This window comes from Patiria miniata, unplaced genomic scaffold (genome assembly GCF_015706575.1).
Source record: "Patiria miniata isolate m_02_andy unplaced genomic scaffold, ASM1570657v1 HiC_scaffold_24, whole genome shotgun sequence".
NCBI lineage: Eukaryota > Metazoa > Echinodermata > Asteroidea > Valvatida > Asterinidae > Patiria > Patiria miniata.
The window spans coordinates 13,657,547-13,679,398 of NW_024037063.1; the positions used below are offsets into that span (position 1 = coordinate 13,657,547).

The 21,852-nt window shown below is 40.2% G+C and overlaps 1 protein-coding gene across 2 annotated transcripts; it reads left to right on the forward strand.

Annotated features, from left to right (window-relative positions):
• Positions 1 to 682: 682 nt before the first annotated feature.
• Positions 683 to 19,681, forward strand: LOC119731884 (nicotinamide phosphoribosyltransferase-like). 2 transcript variants are annotated; one of them, XM_038205167.1, is made up of 10 exons: positions 683 to 831; positions 4,100 to 4,173; positions 5,162 to 5,392; positions 6,020 to 6,148; positions 8,495 to 8,653; positions 10,668 to 10,798; positions 11,387 to 11,606; positions 12,736 to 12,996; positions 13,904 to 14,026; positions 14,363 to 19,681. In XM_038205167.1, exons 2-10 carry the CDS (start codon positions 4,120 to 4,122, stop codon positions 14,471 to 14,473), a joined length of 1,419 nt encoding a protein of 472 aa, XP_038061095.1. In that variant the 5' UTR covers positions 683 to 831; positions 4,100 to 4,119; the 3' UTR covers positions 14,474 to 19,681. The 2 variants fall into 2 exon arrangements, with proteins under 2 accessions (XP_038061095.1, XP_038061094.1); XM_038205166.1 differs by lacking the exon at positions 683 to 831 and adding an exon at positions 840 to 910.
• Positions 19,682 to 21,852: the final 2,171 nt, after the last annotated feature.

Below are 21,852 nucleotides of genomic sequence, written 5' to 3' on the forward strand. Positions count from 1 at the left end.
ATGAAATAGTGCTTAAGCAGCAGCATGATTTTCTGCTATAGTAAGCACAACTTTTCTGCTTACTGTTAAGCAACGCTATGAAATTGGGCCCTGGCCATATTATGTCGGACCATGGAGGAATAAGCACTGCCACTTAAATTTTGACCGAAAGGTGGAGAGTTTGTCACTTCAAAAGTGACAATCCCCACATCTTCGGTGTGCTAGCCCGGTGAGGGCTGGGGGAAAGAAATTAATATTCGGCGCATAATCAGTAACTTTGCAGTGCGTAAAATATGAGCGGTCCCAAGCCGAAAAAATGAAAAAAGAAAGAGCACTGCTGCATATCGGTGAAAAAGAGGGGCCTCACGAAGCGCCCTCTATTTACTGTATGTGTGCACAGTGTTTGTAATGACCGTTTTAGCAGATTTTCTGCCAGATCTGACTGGGGGGGGGGGGGGGGAGGAAAAAAAAACGAATCTAGCAGAGAATCTAGCAGAATGAAAATTGTAGCGCTTGCACAATATTATTCTGGTGATTTTTTTACAATTTGAAAATTTTAATTTTTTTGAGGAAATTCTGTATTTTGAACATTTGCATATGAGTATAAGCATGATAAGTGTTTATAATGTGTTTCGTGTAATTCTGGGTGATTTAGCACATTGTTAAATCTAGCAGAATTTTGAAACGCATCTAGCAGAATTTTGCGATCTTCATCTGGTCACCCATACCAGTGCATACGTGCCGCGCCGCCGCGCGAATGACTCACGTTCAAGTCCACGCTTGTTACGGACACGGCCTTGCAAGCCTGCTGACATTCGTCGGTTATCTGCTTTATATAAAGACCACACGCAGGTAAGTAGACAGCAGATCGACTTTAGATACCACTGTTTGCAATCATCATACACAATGATGGCATTTTCAGATCGGCCCGGTAAGTTATCTATGCCAAGCGGTCCAAATTTCACTGGACGAGCTGTGACCGGTGCATTGGCCTATTGCACGGGGCCGGGTGCACTAGCTGTACACTGTGAATTGCGCACAATTTCGTGCACATACACACGTCCACCGCATCGGTTCATAGCAGCCCAGTCGTTTTCTTAGTTCCGGATCGCAATCATTGTTCAGTCAGCTTTCGGCTCAACTAATCCACGAATTCAAGTGATGATTGGTTAAAATAGTTTATGGAAAAAAATGTAGCAACCTGACGCCACTTTTTCCTTCATATATATCATCTCAATGTCAATGAAAATTGAAGGTCAGTCATTGCAAAAATGATGATAAGACATGAATCTGGGACTGAAAAAACATTTCCAATTTTGTTATAGTTAGGAAATACTTTAAAAATGTTCTTGACTCTCCATAGACTTTGTACACAATCGCGGAAGTGGCGTCAGGTTGCAACATTTTTTTACCAAGTTTACCTTGAATAAGGGAGATATCAGATAGGGCCTACCTAGGCTACAAAATAATTTTCCACTGCGACATCAAAAGTACCGTGGGATGTCACTTTTCCTAGTTCCACTTATGCGCCTATGAAATGTTTCCGACTACATGGAATTTGAAAATAGGGTACCGGTAGGTAGGTAGGAATTTTTTTTGGGGGGGGCAAATTTTTTGTGTGTGTACTAAGCGTCTGCGTGTAGTCAAGGGTAAAACTAAAAGGTAGAAATTGATGGTTTGGGGTGTTTTTGTCTCATAACCCCCCCCCCCCCCCCCCAAAAAAAATAGGGTAGGGGCTGTCAGAATAGGGTAGGTAGGGAAACCGGATGCAGAACTGATTTTTTTTTTTTGGCCTTATCGCCTTTTTGTCTAAATGTTAAAAAGGCGATAAGTAGGGCGCAAGTTACTCAGGCTAATAGTTTTCATAGTTTTTGAGATAGGGGCCTACAGGTCTACGAATTTGGCAATTTGTTTTCAAGTGTATAATGTCATTGTAAGCAACAATCTTGAAAAATGTACATAGGGGTGCCAAAACAGAAAAAAAAAATCTTGTCTTAAAGAAATACTATTTTAAGATTTTTTTTTTAAACCCACTTTTTTGTATAAATCTTATTTTTGAAAAAATAAATACCCAAAATCATTGTTTTGATTGAAGTCAAGATCCATCCAATTTCTGAATATTACAGCAAAAGCTATTAATGTTGTATCACCTTAAAGGGAATAAACAACATTTGCAAACATCAAAAAATAAAACAACCAAGTTTTTACGAAATACCTTACTAGGATGTTGGTAAATGACAATCTAAAGCATCCTGTAAAATTATGGCACCTGGTGTGAAGTCATTTTCAAGAAAATTGTATTTTTGTATACATTTCCAACGGTGGTCAGCGGACCACCGTTGGAAAAACTAACTATTCTTCAACTACTGCTCCAAATTTACCATTTTTTTCAGTCCAAATTTTGTTTGCTATTGGTTACATGTTCATGAACGGGTGCAGGCCAGCTAGACCAGCTTGGTTTTTCCAGCATTTTCGAACACATAACTTCAAACATGTCAGTGTAACAGTATTTGATGTATAAACCCCTCAAATAGTTCATTTCTGAAAATTACAGCAAAAGTAAATGATGTACATTCCCTTTTAATGTTTTGATATCATTTGTATGGTACTGCTGATGTCGTATGTACAGGTACAGTATTGTGCTTGTGTTAATGGCCAACATCTATATTTATGTGCCCTCCCTCTTTGGGTGGCAAATTTAGCTATATATGCCATCACAGCAGTCAAAATCAATCAAGTGACTGTTTAAAAAAATTCCTTAGTTAAGAATTCCCTTGTTAATTTGATCTAGCCATACCTTGACTGGAGGTGATTGATATGCCAGCTGTACATGTACCACTACCAGTTACCTCTTTTGTATGTTGATGGAATTTGACTAGTCACAGTGTTTTGAATGTGATCTGACTGGTTTTTACTAGTCTGTATACAAATGCATGGCAGGGGAAATGGAAGAAATGTTTGACTGTCTGTGACTGATCAAACAATAGGAGGGTTAAACCAATAGCCCCTGGAGTTCATTGTATTACATTGTATTTATTCACTGAAAAATCAATAAAACCATAGTGAGTAAGTACAGGGCGGTTTGAGGCGCTACATTGACTAAAGGGTTAAAGGCAAAACTGTTGATTGATTTATTGTACATGTACCATTGAGCTGGAATAGCACACTAGGTACCTTGGTAGAAGATGTGACAGGAAATTTAAGTTTAAGTATAAAAGAAAACTGTAGAATGTTATTCTTTAAAGGGGAAAAAAACACAAAATCTGGTTTGCACCGGGCAGGATTCTAACCAAGGTCACAACTGTACAAGGCGTGGAATGTATCGCTAGACCGATCTGATCCTTGGCCTGATTTGTGGCGTTTGGCCTTGAAACAACAAATTCCACTCCTTCTAACATTTGAGTTTGAGCACTGATTCTGTGCCAAAAATAACCACAAAGTGATGTATCTTGGCTTTGGTGGCTAGTGCGTAAAGTGCTCGTCTCTCACCACTGTGGCCCGGGTTCGATTCAAGGCTTGGACCGTATGTGAGTAGAGATGTGATTTGTAGGTGATTTGGTTCTCTCCTGTGCCGCGAGGATTTTTCTCTGGGCTCTCCGGTTCTCCTCCCTCCTGCAAAAATCAACACTTTCGATCTCTGGCTGTGCTCTGTGGTCAGACCATGGGTCATATGGCGGTAGCCTAAGGAGCTTTTATATGCCTTCAGCTGCATCCTTCGCAATTCAGCTTCTCAGCTGCGAGTAAGGATGACCAGCCCCCTCCCCCCCCCCCAAAAAAAAATCAACCAAAGCTAGAAGCTGACTTTGTAGTGTTTTGATTGACTCAAGACTGTACAAAACAAGCGTACAGTCATTCGCAACTACGCACTGTTAAAATGGCACTGGTTGTCCCAACTTTTGTATGCACTAAGAATGAGCCATTAGTTTATTGTTAGTGCATAATTTGAGATTTTTCAGGCAGATTCTATTTTCTTGTATCAAAGTATCTGAATACGCCTGTGGGATTTCATATCCAGAAGTTTTAATAAAAAACAAAATGTACAGCTTACAAAAATTGATGACTGCAAGAGTGTTGAGTAGTACCTTTGATATTTCATTTTTCTATTCTGTTAAATTTCTAGTGAAACGCATAAAAGTTGAAATGGCGCACACGCCTGCGGTGGAGAACCCCTTATTCTGCACTGACTCGTATAAGGTGAGAGTTTGCAACATTTTATTGTTTGTTTATTATAATCCAGGAGGCCTCCTGCCCTGCAGGTGAGGCAGCATCGCCGGGCGCTCAACTCGTTGGACATTCCTTTGTTCTTGTGTAGTTAAGAAATAACATGTTTAAAATCGTTGCCATTTGCACTGGAAAAACTTTTTGAAAGAGAAAAGTTGGCCTTGATTACCATCAATCTTCTACTTCATTTTGCCATGGATGTCCCTAACCCAATATGCCTCTAACTCTGTTCTTCAGAATGTGGAAAACACTGTGTGGTCCTGTGCAAGTCCACATGCAAACCCCTGCATTGTATGGACTTCTTTTGTTCACAGGTCCACATAGTGAATGCAAAGCCTGTTCACTATCTCACAAACAGTTCTTGCTTTACAAAGAACAGGGCCCAACTTCATTGCTCTGCACACTGAAAAATCATCGCTTACTATAGCAGAAAATTCCATGCTGACGGTAAGCGTATTTCACGGGTTAGCGAGGAATTTGGCTTCTGCGCAAGTGTTCATTCTGTAACTAAGGATTCTGTGCTTACAGCTTTAGCACAGAATATTTCTGCTGGCGCTGTTAGCGCAAAATGGTGATCATAAGCATTGATCTCCATTAGTAAGACTGGATAGGACACGCGTATACTTTCGCGCAGTGAAGATTCGGAAAACGCGGACACAAACAGCTGGGTAGTACGGTACAGTGCGGGTTTAACGTTTGCGACCGTGCATGCGTGACGTGCGCGTGCTGCATGGTCTGTGTGTGACGAACGCATTTCAAACTTTCAAACCCTCACCAATGACTACGCGTGCGTGCACAAGATAGAGGGCGCTGTGTCCTATCCAGTCTTACTAATGGAGATCAATAATCATAAGGGCGGAATTCTGCGGTTAGCAGAACTTAGAAAATGGGCCACGGTAGTTACACTAGCACATACAAGAAACATTTTTGGTAATATTGCATTTTTACATGTACTTCATAGGTGACCCATCACTTCCAGTATCCAGAAGGGACAACAACCGTCTACTCCTACTTTGAGAGTCGAGGAGGCGTTTATCCGGAGACCGTCTTCTTCGGCTTACAGTACATCATTAAGAGATGGCTACTAGGTACGGTCATCACTAAGGAGCACATCGCTGAAGCCAAAGCACTCTACAAGATGCACTTTGGCCAAGATGTATTCAACGAGGAGGGATGGACGTACATCCTTGAAGTGAGCTTCCATGATAATTCTATTTAAACTTAAAAACCATCCATGAATCTCCAAAATCTAACACAGTGCTGGAAATTAGTGGCTGTGTGATGTGGCAAAGTTTATACAGTTAACCTATTAACCCTCCTGGTATTTAAACAGCCACAGACAGTCAAAATTTCCTTCCACTTCCCCTGCTATAATATAAACACAGGCTAGTCACCAGCAGTCAGAACATACGTCAAGCAAGCACTGTGACTAGTCAAACTCAGTCAACAGACCATGAACACACAAAGCAGGAACGTAGTGGGCACAGCTGGCTTATCAATTACCCACAGCCAACGCAAAGCTGTATCGAGTTACATAAACAGTCTGAGCCAGTCAGTCTTTCTTTATGTAGGCTGGGAGCTCTTAACTGTAGAAACTGTCACTTGATTGATTTGAATGAAATGAGAACTTGGCACAGAATGTATGTTTGCCTAGGAGGGTTAACCACTGTACTGCCCCAAACCCCCCTGCCTATTACTCACGGTACTGTCCGAAACCGCCTGCGCGTTCTATGGTGTTATGGCATTCATCAGTGAATAAACACAATGTAATACAATGTAGTACAGGTGCTAATTTATTAACTTGTCTTTTCTTTGACAGAAACACAACGGCCATCTACCCCTGCTCATCAAGGCTGTTCCAGAGGGAACGGTGGTGCCGACGAGAAATGTTCTGTTTACCGTGGAGAACACGGACCCTAATGTACCATGGCTGACAAACTGGTTTGAGGTATGTGATACAAATTATTAGCTAAGTTAACTATATTAAATTACTACAGCGCTAACTCCTCATTCCCTTGTGTAAAATACTTTCGGACGCATCCTAGGCGTAGTCCTTTTACACGAATGTGCCTGGTTTGTAGAACATATTGAAATTGCTTGGAGAGGAATTTCAGCAGTGAGTTTGAAGGGAATATACAACATTTGCTTTTGCTGTAATTTTCAGAAATGGATGGAATTGAGTTTGTTATTTTATAGCAATATTGTATAGAATAACCTGTTTAAAGTTTTGTATTCATAGATGCTAGGAAATAAAAAGGAAAAAATGCTGTTCTTGTAGCTTGGTTCCCTGACCTACTTCAGACAAAACCAGGCAATAGACGTCGGGGAATTGTCTGTCAAGGAATCGGACTAGCTGCTTTCACCCATTCATGGATGTGTTACCGATTGCATACAAAATGTTAAATAACTAAATTTGGTAAACTGGGGGGCAGTATTTGTAAATTTTCATATTTTTTTTTCCAACGATGGTCAGCCGACCATCTCTGGAAATCGATACAAAATTCCACTTTTCTGGGAAATGACAGCACACCAGGTGCCATGATTTCACAATATGGTTGAGACTATTATTCACTTACAGTCAAGTGAAGTATTTCATAAAAATTTGGTAGTTTGCTGTTTTGATGTTTGCAGATGTTGTATGTTACCTTTAATGCAACGTAACTGCAGAGGTGTGGTTTCATAACTTATTAAGTCTAAAAAAAATAATCGGAAGCGCATGTGCATATGTGCGTTGTTTGCACAGATTGATATAAAACACTCGGTTACTGATTGCATTTCCTAGGGCCTCTTGAAATCAGATAATTTTTTGTTCAGCCAACTGAATACGTGACGTTTTGTAGGTAGAGCACAGGTAACAGGATTTTACAGGTCACCATTCAAATCCTGTTCCGGTCCATTTCTTAGTATTGATTGAGAGTGACCCTAGTCAGTTTCCCTTTGTGGTTGATTTGATGATTTTGATTGCTAAACCACATCCTGTCCAAGTGATCCCCGATCGCTATTTCCCAGGTCTTCAGCTTCGCTAATATTGCTACTGTCATAACTTTGGGCCTAGTCCCTGGCTTCATTGCACAGCCAAGTTTATGGGCCTATCAGATCAGTTGATTGAATGCCTGTAGTATATTCTGGGGTCATAGATTTAACCCTAAGAGGGCAGGGGGGGGGGGCAGAAATCTGCCCCCTCTCGACTTTTTCCACGATAGCCTTGAACAAAATTTATTCACGACCGGAGCTGTTATGACTTTTTTGGCCTCGAGCCTTGTCCAATTTTTATATTTTTGGTATCAAAAGATGGGCAAGGCCTTGATACCAAAAATATAAAAACTGGACAAGACTCGTGGCCAAAAAAGTCATAACAGCCCGGGTCGCGAAAATTTGTTCCAGAGGTACGCACCGTAAAAACTTAATTTTCCCATACGTCTTGTACACAGAGCAGAATTACCATTCGTACATATGAATAATTAATTAGCCATAATTCCAAAACCATTTGACCTATAGTCATGAAATTTCTCGGGTATGTTCATGATAAGTTGCTCTATGCATGTACCGAGTTTCAAAATTTTGTCGTCACTCGATGGCCGAGATCTGGGGGGGGGGGGCGGAATGGTCAAAATAACCCGGCCCTATTAGGGTTAAAGGTACAGAAGATCATTAGCAGCTATCCAAAAAGTAACTGACAAAATTATTGTTCAAAAGCTTACTTGGTTTAGAGATAGTAATGTCACTAAACTCCCTGTGAAATTATTCTTTCTGGCATGCTGTCATTTTGAAGGAAACAATAAGAGAAGGCCATTTCCAAATTTTGGAAATTTCCGTTAGTAGTTGGTTTGTAATTCGGCAAATCCGTGAATGGGTGCGCGCGAAAGCGTTGACACGATGCAGACGCATGCGCGGTTGCTATTATTCGTCAGTTCAGTGCGTGACATTGCGTAGCGGCAATCGGCTGAATGAGAACGTGTCCCGGACGCTGATTTCGGGCACAATTCAAAACAAGACTCAGCAACTTTTGAATTGAAACCTAGAATATTGATCCTAGAATATTGTTTTCTCAGAATTTACAGCATTCACAGAGCTAAAAGTTCATCAGTAAAGCACCCTTCTTTACATTTTGAGCACTTTGTTGCTTCAAATGAAACAAATACACAAATGACAAATGATCTACCCTCCCTTTATGTAAATCACCATCCACTCCATTTCTTTATTCAACCAATATTAAATTCAAGGATGTTATGATTTTTTCATTAAATTTGTTTGCGAATCATTTGATCTGTTACTTCCAATTTCCATCCTTCAGACCATCATGGTGCAGGTATGGTACCCCATGACCATCGCCACCCACTCAAGGGCCCAAAAGGCAATCATCGCCAGGCACCTGAGCGAGACGGCGGACAACCTGGACTCCCTGCCATTCAAACTTCATGACTTTGGCTTCAGAGGTGTGGCATCGGTGGAGGTAAGTACATGTAGTCTCAGGGTCAAAGGTCATGACACCAAAACTTCAAAGGTCATGACCCCTAAAAGGTCAAAGGTCATGACTCCTCAGTTTTGTCTCTGGCTGTGGCTTTAGCTCTGGCTAAAGAGTCCAGAATCATTTAAATTTTTTGATATAATAGGTTGAGATCATATATTTTCCTGAAACAAGAGTAGAACCGATACTGAGGAATCCTCCATGTCAGGGGTCTTAGTATTTCTTGACGCATAGTCTGTGTTAAAGTTTGTGTTAAAGGCCTAAGGGATCATTGTTTTTCATGCATTTTGTTTGTTTCCAATAACAGCACTCAAAATCCGAAGAAGAACATTCAAAACCTAACCTTTTGAAGTTTCAGCTCAGTGGATATATTGCACTTTTAGAGAAAACAGTGAAAAACCATGCTCAACCTTTTGACCAAGAAACACAATTTCATCTATATCCATGCATTTCCAAAAATTACTCAATTGACTGATCGTTAGAAATCACCAAAATTTCTTGATTTCTTCTTTAAATGACAGCAAGCGAGACTAACTAATCCTATGGGGTGTTTAGCACCAGAATGATCTTTAATCCGAGTAGGGTACTTTTCAGGATAAATGCAAATGATCGTATATGCCTTTCAATTTTGAGGATGCAGCATAAGTGTACTGAGCGTTGAACATCAGTACTTCCCTCTGAGTATGAGTACAAAAAAATGTTCAAACGTATGGGTGTAGCTGCAGGTTCTACTTCAAATACTTCACTGAATGTCACAAAATCTCATGACCAGACATAAGGTTGACTTGTACAATTCAACACGGAAGTACATTTTCTAACCTTTAGAATTTGTATGGGAAGAAGGGTCACATGAACATGGGGAAAAAAGATTGGAATGATAGGGCAGTGTGCAATGTGATCGCTGGGAATATTCTGTTATTGCACAGAATAGGGGAATTCCCCACATGATGCAATGTTATTTCTTGCACGTTCTGTGCAGGAAGTGAGACACACTTTACATTATGGAATGGTTGTGCTGTACACTTATTCATGCCAATATGGTTCGAGTGTATCATGTTTTTTCCAATCAAAATATTAATTTGGAAAACATCTGTTCATCACTTTAGAATAAAATAGTGTATGTATGTGTTTTTATAATACATTAACATTGTTTTTCAAGGTGACAAATTTCAGAAAATACCAAAAAAAATTGATTTATTGATTTAAAATGATTGCAGTATTGAATATTTGCATATTGCAAGCCAACACAAAAATGTTTCCTATTGTAGACGAACCTATATCTCAGTGTTAATTACCTTAATTAATTATATTAAAGTTTGACCCAAAAAATTGGTAATATGATACTTTTCACAGTGGCAGATGTCATATTCCCATGGCAGATGTTTTTCCGTGTTTTCAACATTTTTATTAAAGTTTTTAAAAATATGCGCATATGTGATAACCTCAGCCTGAAAAATGTTGAGTGTTTAACAGGATCTTTAATAACCTTCAACTAATGATGTACAGTAAAAAATACTGATCTGATGCATGGTACCCTGTGGAGACATATAATAGGGAACAAACAATTGTGTACGTCTCCACAGGGCAATTTCCATAGGTGAATACGTCTCCACAAGGTTATCACGAAATAGATATATGGATTTTACTCAAAAACTAGGAATTTCCAAGGTGTGTTTCTGTCGCAAATTCAAGTATTTTATGTAAGGGATCTTAAGTTCGAATTTCAGCCCTGGAAATTAATTCTGATAATACATCAATACAACACAAGAAACACTGACTAGGCAAATTTGCATACATTTCCAAGTGAACAAATAAAACTGGCAGGAGTGGGACTCAAACCTGCGACCTCCGGAATACCGTACCGGTGCTCTGCCAACTGAGCTAACTTGCCCTATGTTGGCGGTCTCCCAAATTGTCAGTATCTTTGTTCCAATTGCAGGAGTCAGTTTAAAAATGACTTATATTTCAAAGCTGTTTTTCTGTCTGATTTTCCTTGCAGACAGCAGCTATAGGAGGTGGTAGTCACTTGGTCAACTTCATGGGAACGGACACCATAGCCAGCTTGGTCTTTGCCAGGAAATATTACAACTGTGATATGGCCGGCTTCTCTATCCCTGCAGCCGAACACAGGTATTGCAGTCTTGTACATGTAGTCGAGTTCATTACAAGTCTTGTCAATAGAAAAGCACAAGTCATTTCACAAGTCCAGTCATGAAGTAACAGGGGATGAAGAATGACAGAAGAATGCCTTTGTCACAGTTGATTGGAATAGCTTATTAATTGTCTTGAGAGTGGAGGACTTGTGAGGACTTGTGAAGACTTGTGAGGACATGCTAGGACTTGTGGGGACTAGTGAGGACTTGTGGGGACTTGTTAAGACCTGTGGGACTTGTGAGGACTTGTGGGGACTTGTTAGGACCTGTGGAACTTGTGGGGACTTGTTAGGACTTGTGGGGACTAGTGAGGACTGGTGGGGACTTGTTAGAACCTGTGGGACTTGTGAGGACTTGTGGGGACTTGTTAGGTCTCGTTAGGACTTGTGGGGACTAGTCAGGACTTGTGGGGACTTGTGAGGACTTGTGGGGACTTGTGAGGACTTGTGGGGACTAGTTAGGACTTGTTAGGACTTTAGAACAAAATTCTGGCGATAAACATAAATGCTTGGTCCTGACAATGAATATGTACACACATGTAACGGATATTGGTTGTTTTACTCAGCACAATCACAACGTGGGGCCGAGAAGGTGAGCGGGATGCCTACGCCAACATGCTCAGCAAGTTCCCCAACGGCCTGGTGGCAGTGGTCTCGGATAGCTTCGACATCTTCAACGCCTGCGCCAAAATCTGGGGTCAGGAACTGAAGGACCAGGTGGTCAACAGGAACGGGACGCTAGTCATACGGCCAGACTCTGGTGACCCGCCAGAAATTGTGGAAAAGGTCAGTCCGTGCATTTCGGCTCCTTGTATAACCATGTAGATGCGCACTGGTTTACGCGTGAATGGCGCGAAGTACGCACGGCTTATTTATATCTGAATGTGCACAAATCTGTAGCGTTTTCGCGTTAACATCAGGCATGATCTGCAAATGCATTCAAGAGTTTGTCTTCTTGGTTGCTCCCTCTCTCTCTGTTTATCTGTTGCGGGAGTCTTTTTACTGTGTGCTGTTTCTGAAGTAACATTTGAAGCTTGACATGACAAATCCGTTAAAGAGAGAAAGGAATGCAGTGATACCATGTGTATTGACTTTAATCAGATGAAAATGTTGGTTCTTAAAAGAAGCAGTTGTGAGAATGTGTGCTTAGTTTTCTTACGCTTTTTTATTTGCTCACGTTAATTGATTAGATTTTTTGATGTGATGAGCATGTTCCAATTTAAATGGAAAATAAGACAAATAAAAATGGAATGAGAAATTATAATTAAGTGTAAGCTAGCATTGAATCAAAGTCCATCACAAGTCCTCACAAGTCTTCAAAGCTCACACAAGTCACGGGAAGTCAACCCAAGTCCTCACAAGTCCACACAAGTCCTCAAAAGTCCACACAAGTCAACCCAAGTCCTCACAAGTCCACACAAGTCCTCAAAAGTCCACACAAGTCCACACAAGTCCTCACAAGTCCATGCAAGTCCACACAATCTCACGCAAGTCCACACAAGTCCTCACAGGTCCTCACAAGTCCACGCAAGTCCTCACAGGTCCACGCAAGTCCACACAATTCCACGCAAGTCCACACAAGTCCTCACAAGTCTTCAAAGTCCACACAATTCACGAGAAGTCAACCCAAGTCCTCACAAGTCCACACAAGTCCTCACAGGTCCTCACAAGTCCACGCAAGTCCACACAATTCCACGCAAGTCCACACAAGTCCTCACAGGTCCTCACAAGTCCACACAAGTCCTCACAAGTCCACACAAGTCCTCACAAGCCCCCACAAGTCCTCACAACTCCAACACAAGTCCTCCATTCTCAAGTCGGCTTGTGAAGGGACTTGTGATTTACTCTCAACTGGACTTCTGCTGAACTTGACAACAACACTGGTACAAACTTGGTGGATTTCTTTGTATTTTAGGTTCTAAACATTCTGGGTGAAGCTTTCGGCACCATCACCAACTCTAAAGGCTACAAAGAACTACCTAAGTACGTCAGGGTCATCCAAGGAGATGGAATCAACGCAGAGATGCTGGATAAGATCCTGAATCGCATGCGGAAGGGAAACTGGAGCGCGGAGAATCTGGTGTTTGGCAGCGGGGGCGCCCTCCTGCAGAAGGTCAACCGCGACACGCAGAAATGCGCGTTCAAGTGCAGCTCGTGCGTCATCAACGGGGAAGCGGTAAGAGTCGTTTCTATCATTGAGTCTTTGGGGCTCTTGAGGCCGAATCATACTCGGCGCAAATGCAAAATTGTGATGTCACGTCATATCAAAACTCTGACGATTAAAGGGAATGTACATCATTGGCTTTTGCTGTAATTTTCAGAAATGGAGTACTTGAGGGGTTAGTATAATATATCAAATATTGTTACACTGACATGTTTGAAGTTTTATGTTCGAAAATGCTGGAAAAAGCAAGAAAAACAAAATTGTTCAAATAGTCTGGTTCCCTGACTGCACTAAAGATGAAATGGATCAATTTATAGTTGCCAGAAAATTGTAAGGTAAGGGAACCAGTCTAGCTGGCCTGCACCCGTTCATGAACATGTTACCAATACCAAACAAAATTTGGACTGAAAAAGGGTAAATTTGGAGCAGTAGTTGAAATATAGTTAGGTTTTTCCAACGGTGGTTGGCCGACCACTGTTGGAAATGTATACAAAAATACCATTTTCTTGAAAATGACTTCACACCAGGTGCCATAATTTTACAGGATGCTTTAGACTGTCATTTACCAACATCCTAGTAAGGTATTTCTTAAAAACTTGGTAGTTTTATTTTTCGATGTTTGCAAATGTTGTATATTCCCTTTAAACATATCAACTCCGACGAATTTCGCTGTGAATGTTTTGTTACGTAAAAGTTGCTTTAGCAATGGGGAACCACCAACATGGGGCTGGATAGCTCAGTTGGTAGAGCGCCAGTGCGGCAATCCAGAGGTCACACGTTCAAACCCCGCTCCAGTCAATTTCTTTGTTAAAGTTCAAAATGTATATTTTAACATGCCTATTAGTGTCTTTTTGCGATTTACTTGAAAAAAACAAATCTTGGTCTGTATTCCATTCAGTATTTTTTTTAATTTTGGCAGAGGAATATCTTCAAACAACCAATCACAGATCCAGGGAAAAATTCCAAGAAGGGTCGCCTTACGCTAGAACTTCACGACAATCAGTACGTGACGGTCCAGGAAGGAAAGGGGGATCCAAAGAAGGTAAGCAGTTGCCATGGAAACCTGCTCTGTGTTTGACTCTGAGATTTAAAATACGACCGTAACTGGTTGAAACCAAATAAAAGGAGCATTTTCCCATCACATTTATCTTCCACTGAGTTCCAGTGTAAGATATTTGATGGTCAGCCAGCTTACCATATAAAGATAGTCTGTGGTCATCTTAATTATGTAGAGTGAAAATTTTTAGCGTAATCATTTGCTTTAAAGATGCATGTAATTCAGAAATTGTCCTTTAGGATTTACAAAACTAAAGCCTTATCCCCATTTTGTTTGTTTAGCATGTATCATAAAATCTGGGTTTTGTCTTTTTCCCTGTAGGACTTACTTGTACCAGTGTTTGAGAATGGAAAACTTCTAAAGGATTACAGCTTTGACGAAATCAGAGAACGTGCCGAGCTACCCATCGTCAAACAAGCTAGGAAGAAGTAAAAATGTCCCCATCGCAATCTGTCCTATCATGCATTAGGTTCCCATTATGCATTAGGTTCCCATCATGCATTGGCTTCCCATCATGCATTTGGTTTGATCCCATCATGCATTGGGTTCCCATCATGCAGTGCCCAACAAGCTTGGGTTCCCATCATGCATTGGGTTCCCATCATGCATTTGGTTCGATCCCATCATGCATTGGGTTCCCAACATGCATTGTTTTCCCAACATGCATTGGGTTCCCAACATGCATTGGGTTCCCATCATGCATTGGGTTCCCATCATGCATCGAGTTCCCAGGGTGCAGACCTGCAAATTGACTCCAAAGACTTCAGTGATAGTTACGCGTACTTCCAAAAATTATTTAAAATACTCGCCACTCTCCAAGGTGTTTGACACACCATCAAATAAAAGCTTATTTCATATTCTTTCATTTTTCTGTACAATTTTGTTCCGTTATCTGATAACTTTTGGGAGAAAATTCCAACCAAATATGATCACCCCGAAAAGTAATCCTGTGGCCCATCGCCATTTTGAAAAATGATGCCTGCGCTCCATTGCAAAATCGAGCAATTTTAGGGTGCAAATTCATGAGAATTCACACTCCAGTGCATGGCTTCCACCTATCTTTTTTACAAACCTTCAAGTTCATGGCCCACAAAATGCTATAATAGCAAAAAAATTGAGGGTGCAAAAATTATGATTTGGCCCGCGTAGGCAATCTGGACCCATTTACAGGTCTGCACCCCCCAACATGCTTGGGTTCCCATCATGCATTGGGTTCCCATCATGCATTAGGTTCCCATCATGCCTTTCAAATCCTCTTACTCAGCAAGCTCTGTAAAATTGTAAAATAGTGTTTATTGTGAGACAAATACATGTAGTTTTATTTGGACTTTAGCATTCAAATTTGAAGTCCCCAGAAGAGAGGGTGTGCACAGCCGTTTTCCTAAAGTAAACTGATATGCCAGATTTGACCTCAGTGAGGTCATGTTGTGCATTTCTATATAGGACTGATGACATCATACGCATAACCCATATACACTGCTGCTGGATATTTTGTGACGTGAAACAAACCTTATGCAAGTAACCTCCAGTTTTGGAATGGTGTGGTGTATTTGTGTAATTCACATCTCATTGATAAAATATGCAATTATGAAAGATTATGCCCTGAATTGTGCGTTCGATTAGATCACCCACGTCGACTCGGGTTAGCCCCGCGCTGTTTGATTAGTTCTGACATAATTCTCGGGCGCACCCGGATCAGCCACCACAACCCTGCTCGTGGAGCATTGCAGTGGTAGAAATACGTCACACACATGCGTCATGCCTTCCAAGAAGCTGACAAATATGGCGGCCGAACAGCAGGAAAATTCAAGTAGACCTATTAATAAACTGTATTTGAAGTCTAAACATAATTATTTATTGATCTCATAGCAACTTTTTGGAGGCTATTTTGAAAAAGCAGTGGATCTCATAGTAAGACTGAGTCCGAAACGGGCGTTTTGTCAATAGCTATGGGTATGACTACAGACGTCGTGTGAGGACAATGATGGCGAATGTTTGAGCATTCGATTAGCCGTGCTCTTGTGGCTAACCCATCTACCTTTACCTATGTCGACCCGGGTGAGCTAATCGAGCACACTCATAGAAATATAACATCGGAATCTGTAGTTTTGACCATTCCAACTTTTCCAGACAAGACAAACTCAGCAGTACAGTACCAGATATTCAAATTTAACTCGCAAAGAATCTAAGCTACTTTTAAATCGCTTATTGGAGAAGCTTCTTAGCAACTTGGTCTTCAAATTAATACGATTCACTGCAGGCACATGTTGTTAAACGGTAGATGTGCTATGAAAACTTGTTATATCGTGTGCTTGGATGCTGTAATTTCATTGGTCAAGAACGGCCACGTGTCCAATCTGTAAAAATGCATATACAGTGGTTAACGTCATATACGATGCACGTTGCGCACGCGCGTGTAGAACCTGTATGCGCGCTCGCGACTGAGAAATGCGTGCAAGTCCAGCAGAAGGAATTAAGCCTGCAGTTATCAAAGGTTAGACTGCAGTGATTTAATTTATTTCTTGCATTGCACGTTTCAACCATTTATTGTTTTGACTTATTGGCACAATATAACAAAACAATTGTTGACTGCTATGATGTGGTATATGTTGTTTAACCCCCTTGGGGCACATATGTGACCTACTGAGGCAAAATGAGGAATGTCCCCCAAAACTTTATTTTGAGTAAATGACGCATGAAGTCGAATAGACTAGAAAAATTATGTCAAAGTCGATATTGATTGTTTTGTATTTTTGATTAGCCAAGGTATCCAAGATTCACACTAAGCAGTTTTGTTGGGGAAAAAATTCCCCAAAAAGTGGAAAAACTGAAAAACGTTTTCCATCCACTGCCATTGGCGGCACAATGCGTGTCTTTTTTTCGAAGCCGTTTTTCTCGAAATGAGGTTTGCTAAACTTGGCAGGACACTGTTGACGTTCCTGCGTCATTCCTCATTATGCTGTGGCAGGTCACATATAGCACCCTCTGCGTTCCCCGGTGTTACAGACGGCATATCACACATCACAGCAGTCAACAATTGTTAAAGTGCATGTGACGACTTGAAAGCTCACAACTCGCGGTAGAACACGGATCGTGCTACACAGGATAATATCCCACTGCTGTTGCTATGGCACTGACCAATTAGCATCCAGTATTCATGTTTGCATGAAGACAATATTAGAGAGCCAATGGTTACCAGCTGTTGTCCTACCAGGGATATCTTACACTCGTTAGGGAACCAGCTATGCCTATTCTATATGTTTCAGTATTATTTTCTGGTTTGTCTTAGAAGTATCCGTCGAGAAATATGTAAAGTGTTTTACTTCTTAAGTGTGAGACGTCCAGATACAAAGTAGCACTGGGTAAAATAATGCTTAAAGGGCATGTACAATATTTGCTTCACGTTTTGGGTTCGGAGATGCTGGAAAATCCAAGAAAACCAACCATGTTCTTGTAGTCTGGTTCCCTGACCCTACTTAAGATGAAACGGAACAATTTATAGACTTTGGGGATATATTCTGTACACTGCCTAAAAAGAAATATCAAGTTGAGACCGGTTAGTGCAAAAACAGCTTCTTGCCATGATGAACTCTGACACAGGTTAACTTTAAATACATGTACATATACAGTGAAATCTCGATAAGTCAAACTCTGATAACTCAAAACAAAGTCAAACAAAGATTCCAATCCCTTTAGTAATATAACAATGATATACAGCCCAATAACTCAAAACTCTGCCTAAGTCGCATTTTGAACCTGTTCCCTTGAGGTTTGACTTATCCAGATCTCACTGTATGTACTTGCTCCTGCACACATAGGAACTGCGCGCTCCAGCAGCTTTGCTTGTGCATACTTCCAGGGACGGAGTCGAGTCCATCACAAGTCCAGTCACAAGAAATAGTGGATGAACAATAACAAAGGAATGCCTTTGTCAAAGCTCATTTGAATAGCCGGTGACTTGAATTGGGACTGGAGGACTTGTGATGGACTCGACTAGCCAATCAGACAACAGAATGTTTTGCCATGGCACACCGCAACCAATGAGATCTCAGAAGCTAGGGGTCTTTGCCTGTGTCCTTTTTTTCCACATAGGTTTCAATGTGCATGTTGCAATGTCCTCTAAACTTTCAAAATGCAAGACGATAACAAGCAATACTTATATTGTTATGTAAACTTTATCGCACTTTTAGAATTGTCTTCATGTTAAGTGCTAATATGTCACTTGTGTTTAAATGTTGACGATTCGGTGATTTTACAGAATATTGGCATAAATCAGTCTTAAGAATTTTTAAATTCATGTAATTTGTACCTTAACTGCTTTGTTTTGGTCATGTATACAGTGTACGTACAGACAAGTTTTTCAAAAGTTTATAATTTCATTTTTCTATGGTAGTCATCACATTTCAATTTCTGTGGTTGCAAGTGGACTTTTAATGTATTAATTTAGGTAACAAGTTTGCTTTGGTCTGTTATGTATTTTGTTAACACGAGATGTACATTTTGTTACAAAAAGCTGTAAAATGTCACTTCTAAATTGTATCATACCTTAATGTTTTGTAGGTCACATAATTTACTATAGATGAATCACAATCATAATACAGATAATTATGTGAAAATCGTTATTTTCTTGGGTTTTTTTTAACAATGGTTTTGACAAGTTATTTGAAAAAATAACCTGATATTTTGTATTACTATTCAAAAAGGACCATGTTTATTTTTGTAGACCAAATGTGTTGTTTTTTTAATTTCTAAACTAGATTGCAATGTATTCAGAATTTTGTGTATACGTTTCCTAGCTGCTCAACTGCAAACAAGTGTTTTTCGTATTGAAATATTTTATTAGCTTTTTTTTTTCTTTCTTGAACCTGAACACCGTATACATTTATTAGCGCCCAGTGCCATTTATGTAAACTGCCTGAGCTAATATCCAAAGCACAGTTATTTATCCCTGAAGTACTGGACAAGTTTATTTGTTTTGGAGCATCAAACTCGAAGATCTGTGGGGCAATACTGCAGGTCGTGGGCTTGAGTCTTAGCTTTGGTTGGGGTGTGTTTGTCCTTGGGCAAGACGCTTTGTCACAATTAAATTTGCTTCTCCCCACCCAGGAGTAAATGGGTACCTGTGAGGGCCGAATGAGATGATTATTGTGATTGTTTTTAGCCACTTCACCGAGATTACGGTGGACTCGAAATATATTGACAAATTTGGAAATATATCTCACAAAGGGAAACCTTGCATATTGCAGATACTGTCCCTGTTTGTATGAAAATCCAGCTACAATCGGAGCTTGGCTGTTTTTTTTATGGTAGAGCTGAATTATTTATGTATGTATGCCCAGACTTGAGATTATTCATTTACTATTTGAAAACGTTGTGCTGCACTATTGTGGTGGATCTGTACTTTCTGAATTTTTTAATAACTCATTTAAACAGTGATTAAGCTAAAAACAAAACAAAACAAAAAACCATTGTGCATGTGATTTATAGATCATGAGGTGTGTGCATTGATTTGGAGTATATAGTAAATTACATTGTAAAATGAAGTGTAAACATGGTGACACTCGCAAGTGTGTCTCAGTGATGGAGAATTAAAAGGCAGTTGTACCAAAATGTATATGTAAATCCATGCCATTTAATGTTTTACCAGTGGTGAATTGTAATTTCATGTGCACATAAGCAGAGAACTCAATGTTTTAAAGGCTGGAACATCACAAAGATAAACTTAGAAAAAAACAATTTGCACACCAGTTTTAACTTGAATTAGACACAATGCAATGCATGCACAATCCCTTAAAATATTTAAGATCCATTGTAAGGAAACAGCACAGCTTGAATTTGTGTCCGGTGTGACAGGTAATTCTGTCCCCCTGGTAAATGTGTGTGTCCCCCCCCCCCCCGGACACATTTACCGGCTCGTGACCCGGTAAATGTGTCCGGGGGGACACTTTTACCTAGGTAGATTTGTCCCCCTCAGGTAAAATTGTCCCCCTGCCCAACGGTGCCCCCTGGTAAGTGTCCCTATGCATTTTACACAGAGCAGCAGCGTGTCGTCGCGCGCGCCAGTACATGCTGCAAGATATGTGGCAGTGATTATCACGTGTACATATGCGTCTCCCATTACAATGGAAATTCATCCAATAGCAAATGTCGTTACGCGCTTTGATGGCAACACAGACCAATCCAAGTAGGTGTTGTATCAATGAGACGAGGGCCATCGCCATGCATCGCCGCTGTATTGACCTATCGCGGTAGAATCGCGATAGATTTCACCGTACTCCAAATCGAAACGTTGTGTTCACATATCATCTATTAGACCAAATTAAATATTTTTATATTCATGAAGGGCAGACTAATAGTCCAAAATGTATACTTTGTAGAGTGAATTCATAAAAACAATCAAGAGAACTGGCCTTCCGGGTTTCAAAAGAGGGGGACAAAAAACCCTGGGGGACAGAATTACCTGGAGGGGGACAGAATTAACGGGCCGAGGAGGACACTTTTACCTAGGTAATTCTGTCCCCCGGACAGTTTTACCGGGGGACAGAATTACCTTCCACACCCCCACTAGAAAATTCCTGGCTACGCCACTGAATACACGTTACATTAAAATGAATTTTCGTACACTCATTTGTCATGATGTTTGGCACCATCAGATTTCATTTCATGAAAAAACGTCAATTAATCAAGCTATTATGACCGTAACAATACAGGATTTTGAACGTTTCAAACACTAGATTAGTACGATCATATTATATTTATACCTCCTTGGTTTCTCACGCCATTCAAACCACTCATGCTACACATCGTGAAAACTAATTGCACGAAATTTCAATTTAATCCATTTTGTATTTCTTGAGTAGTTCATCGGAAACGAGGATGTTCTTTTTCTTCACTTGTGCAACATCCCTATTGATGCGTTGTTGAGACCACGGTGGCGCGCCCTCTATTACAGTGGTCTCGATCTCCACCACCAAACCCGATGTGGGGCCAACAACTCAAGAAATACACTTTACATTAAAAAGAATTTTCGTACACTCAATTGTCATGATGTTTGGCGTCATCAGATTTCATTTCATGAAAAAACGTCAATTAATCAAGCTATAATGACCGTAACAATACAGGATTTTATTTGCAACAAATACAACCCTAATGGAAGTCAACATGGATTTTGAACGTTTCAAACACTATAGATTGTTACGATCATATTATATTGATCGCTCCACGGTTTCTCACGCCATTCAAACCACTCATGCTACACATCGTGAAAACTAAATGCACGAAATTCCAATTTAATCCATTTTGCGCATGACTTGTGAACCATTTTAAAATGCACCCCAAAATAATATAGCAAATATTATGTTGTTGTATACGTGATTGGAGGTAACAAATTAAATTTAGGCAAAATAAAAAAAAACATGTTTAGCGTCCTGCCTCTGACAAAAAGGAAGGAGGAGGCCCTTTTTTTTTATTCTTTTCAAAATGGCCGCCCGACACATTTTTCAAGACAACGCGGCCGGGCTATTTTTCAAGATGGTTACCAGCTTTTTTCAAAATGGCCACCACTTGGACTCATTGACTATTTCCACAGCTTTATACACGGTATAAAAGTCTAAAAATATGATTTCTTTCGTCAGAGATCGTTAAAATTTATCAATTTTTGTCTTTAAAAAAAAAAAAAAAAAAAAAAAAAAAAAAAGGAGGCGGCCTCTAAAAAGGAAGCGGGCGGGGACGCTAAACATGTTTTTTTTTTTACTTCGCCTTATGGTTTATCAGAATTTGTAAACTTTGAAGACAATTCTTTAATGTTCACT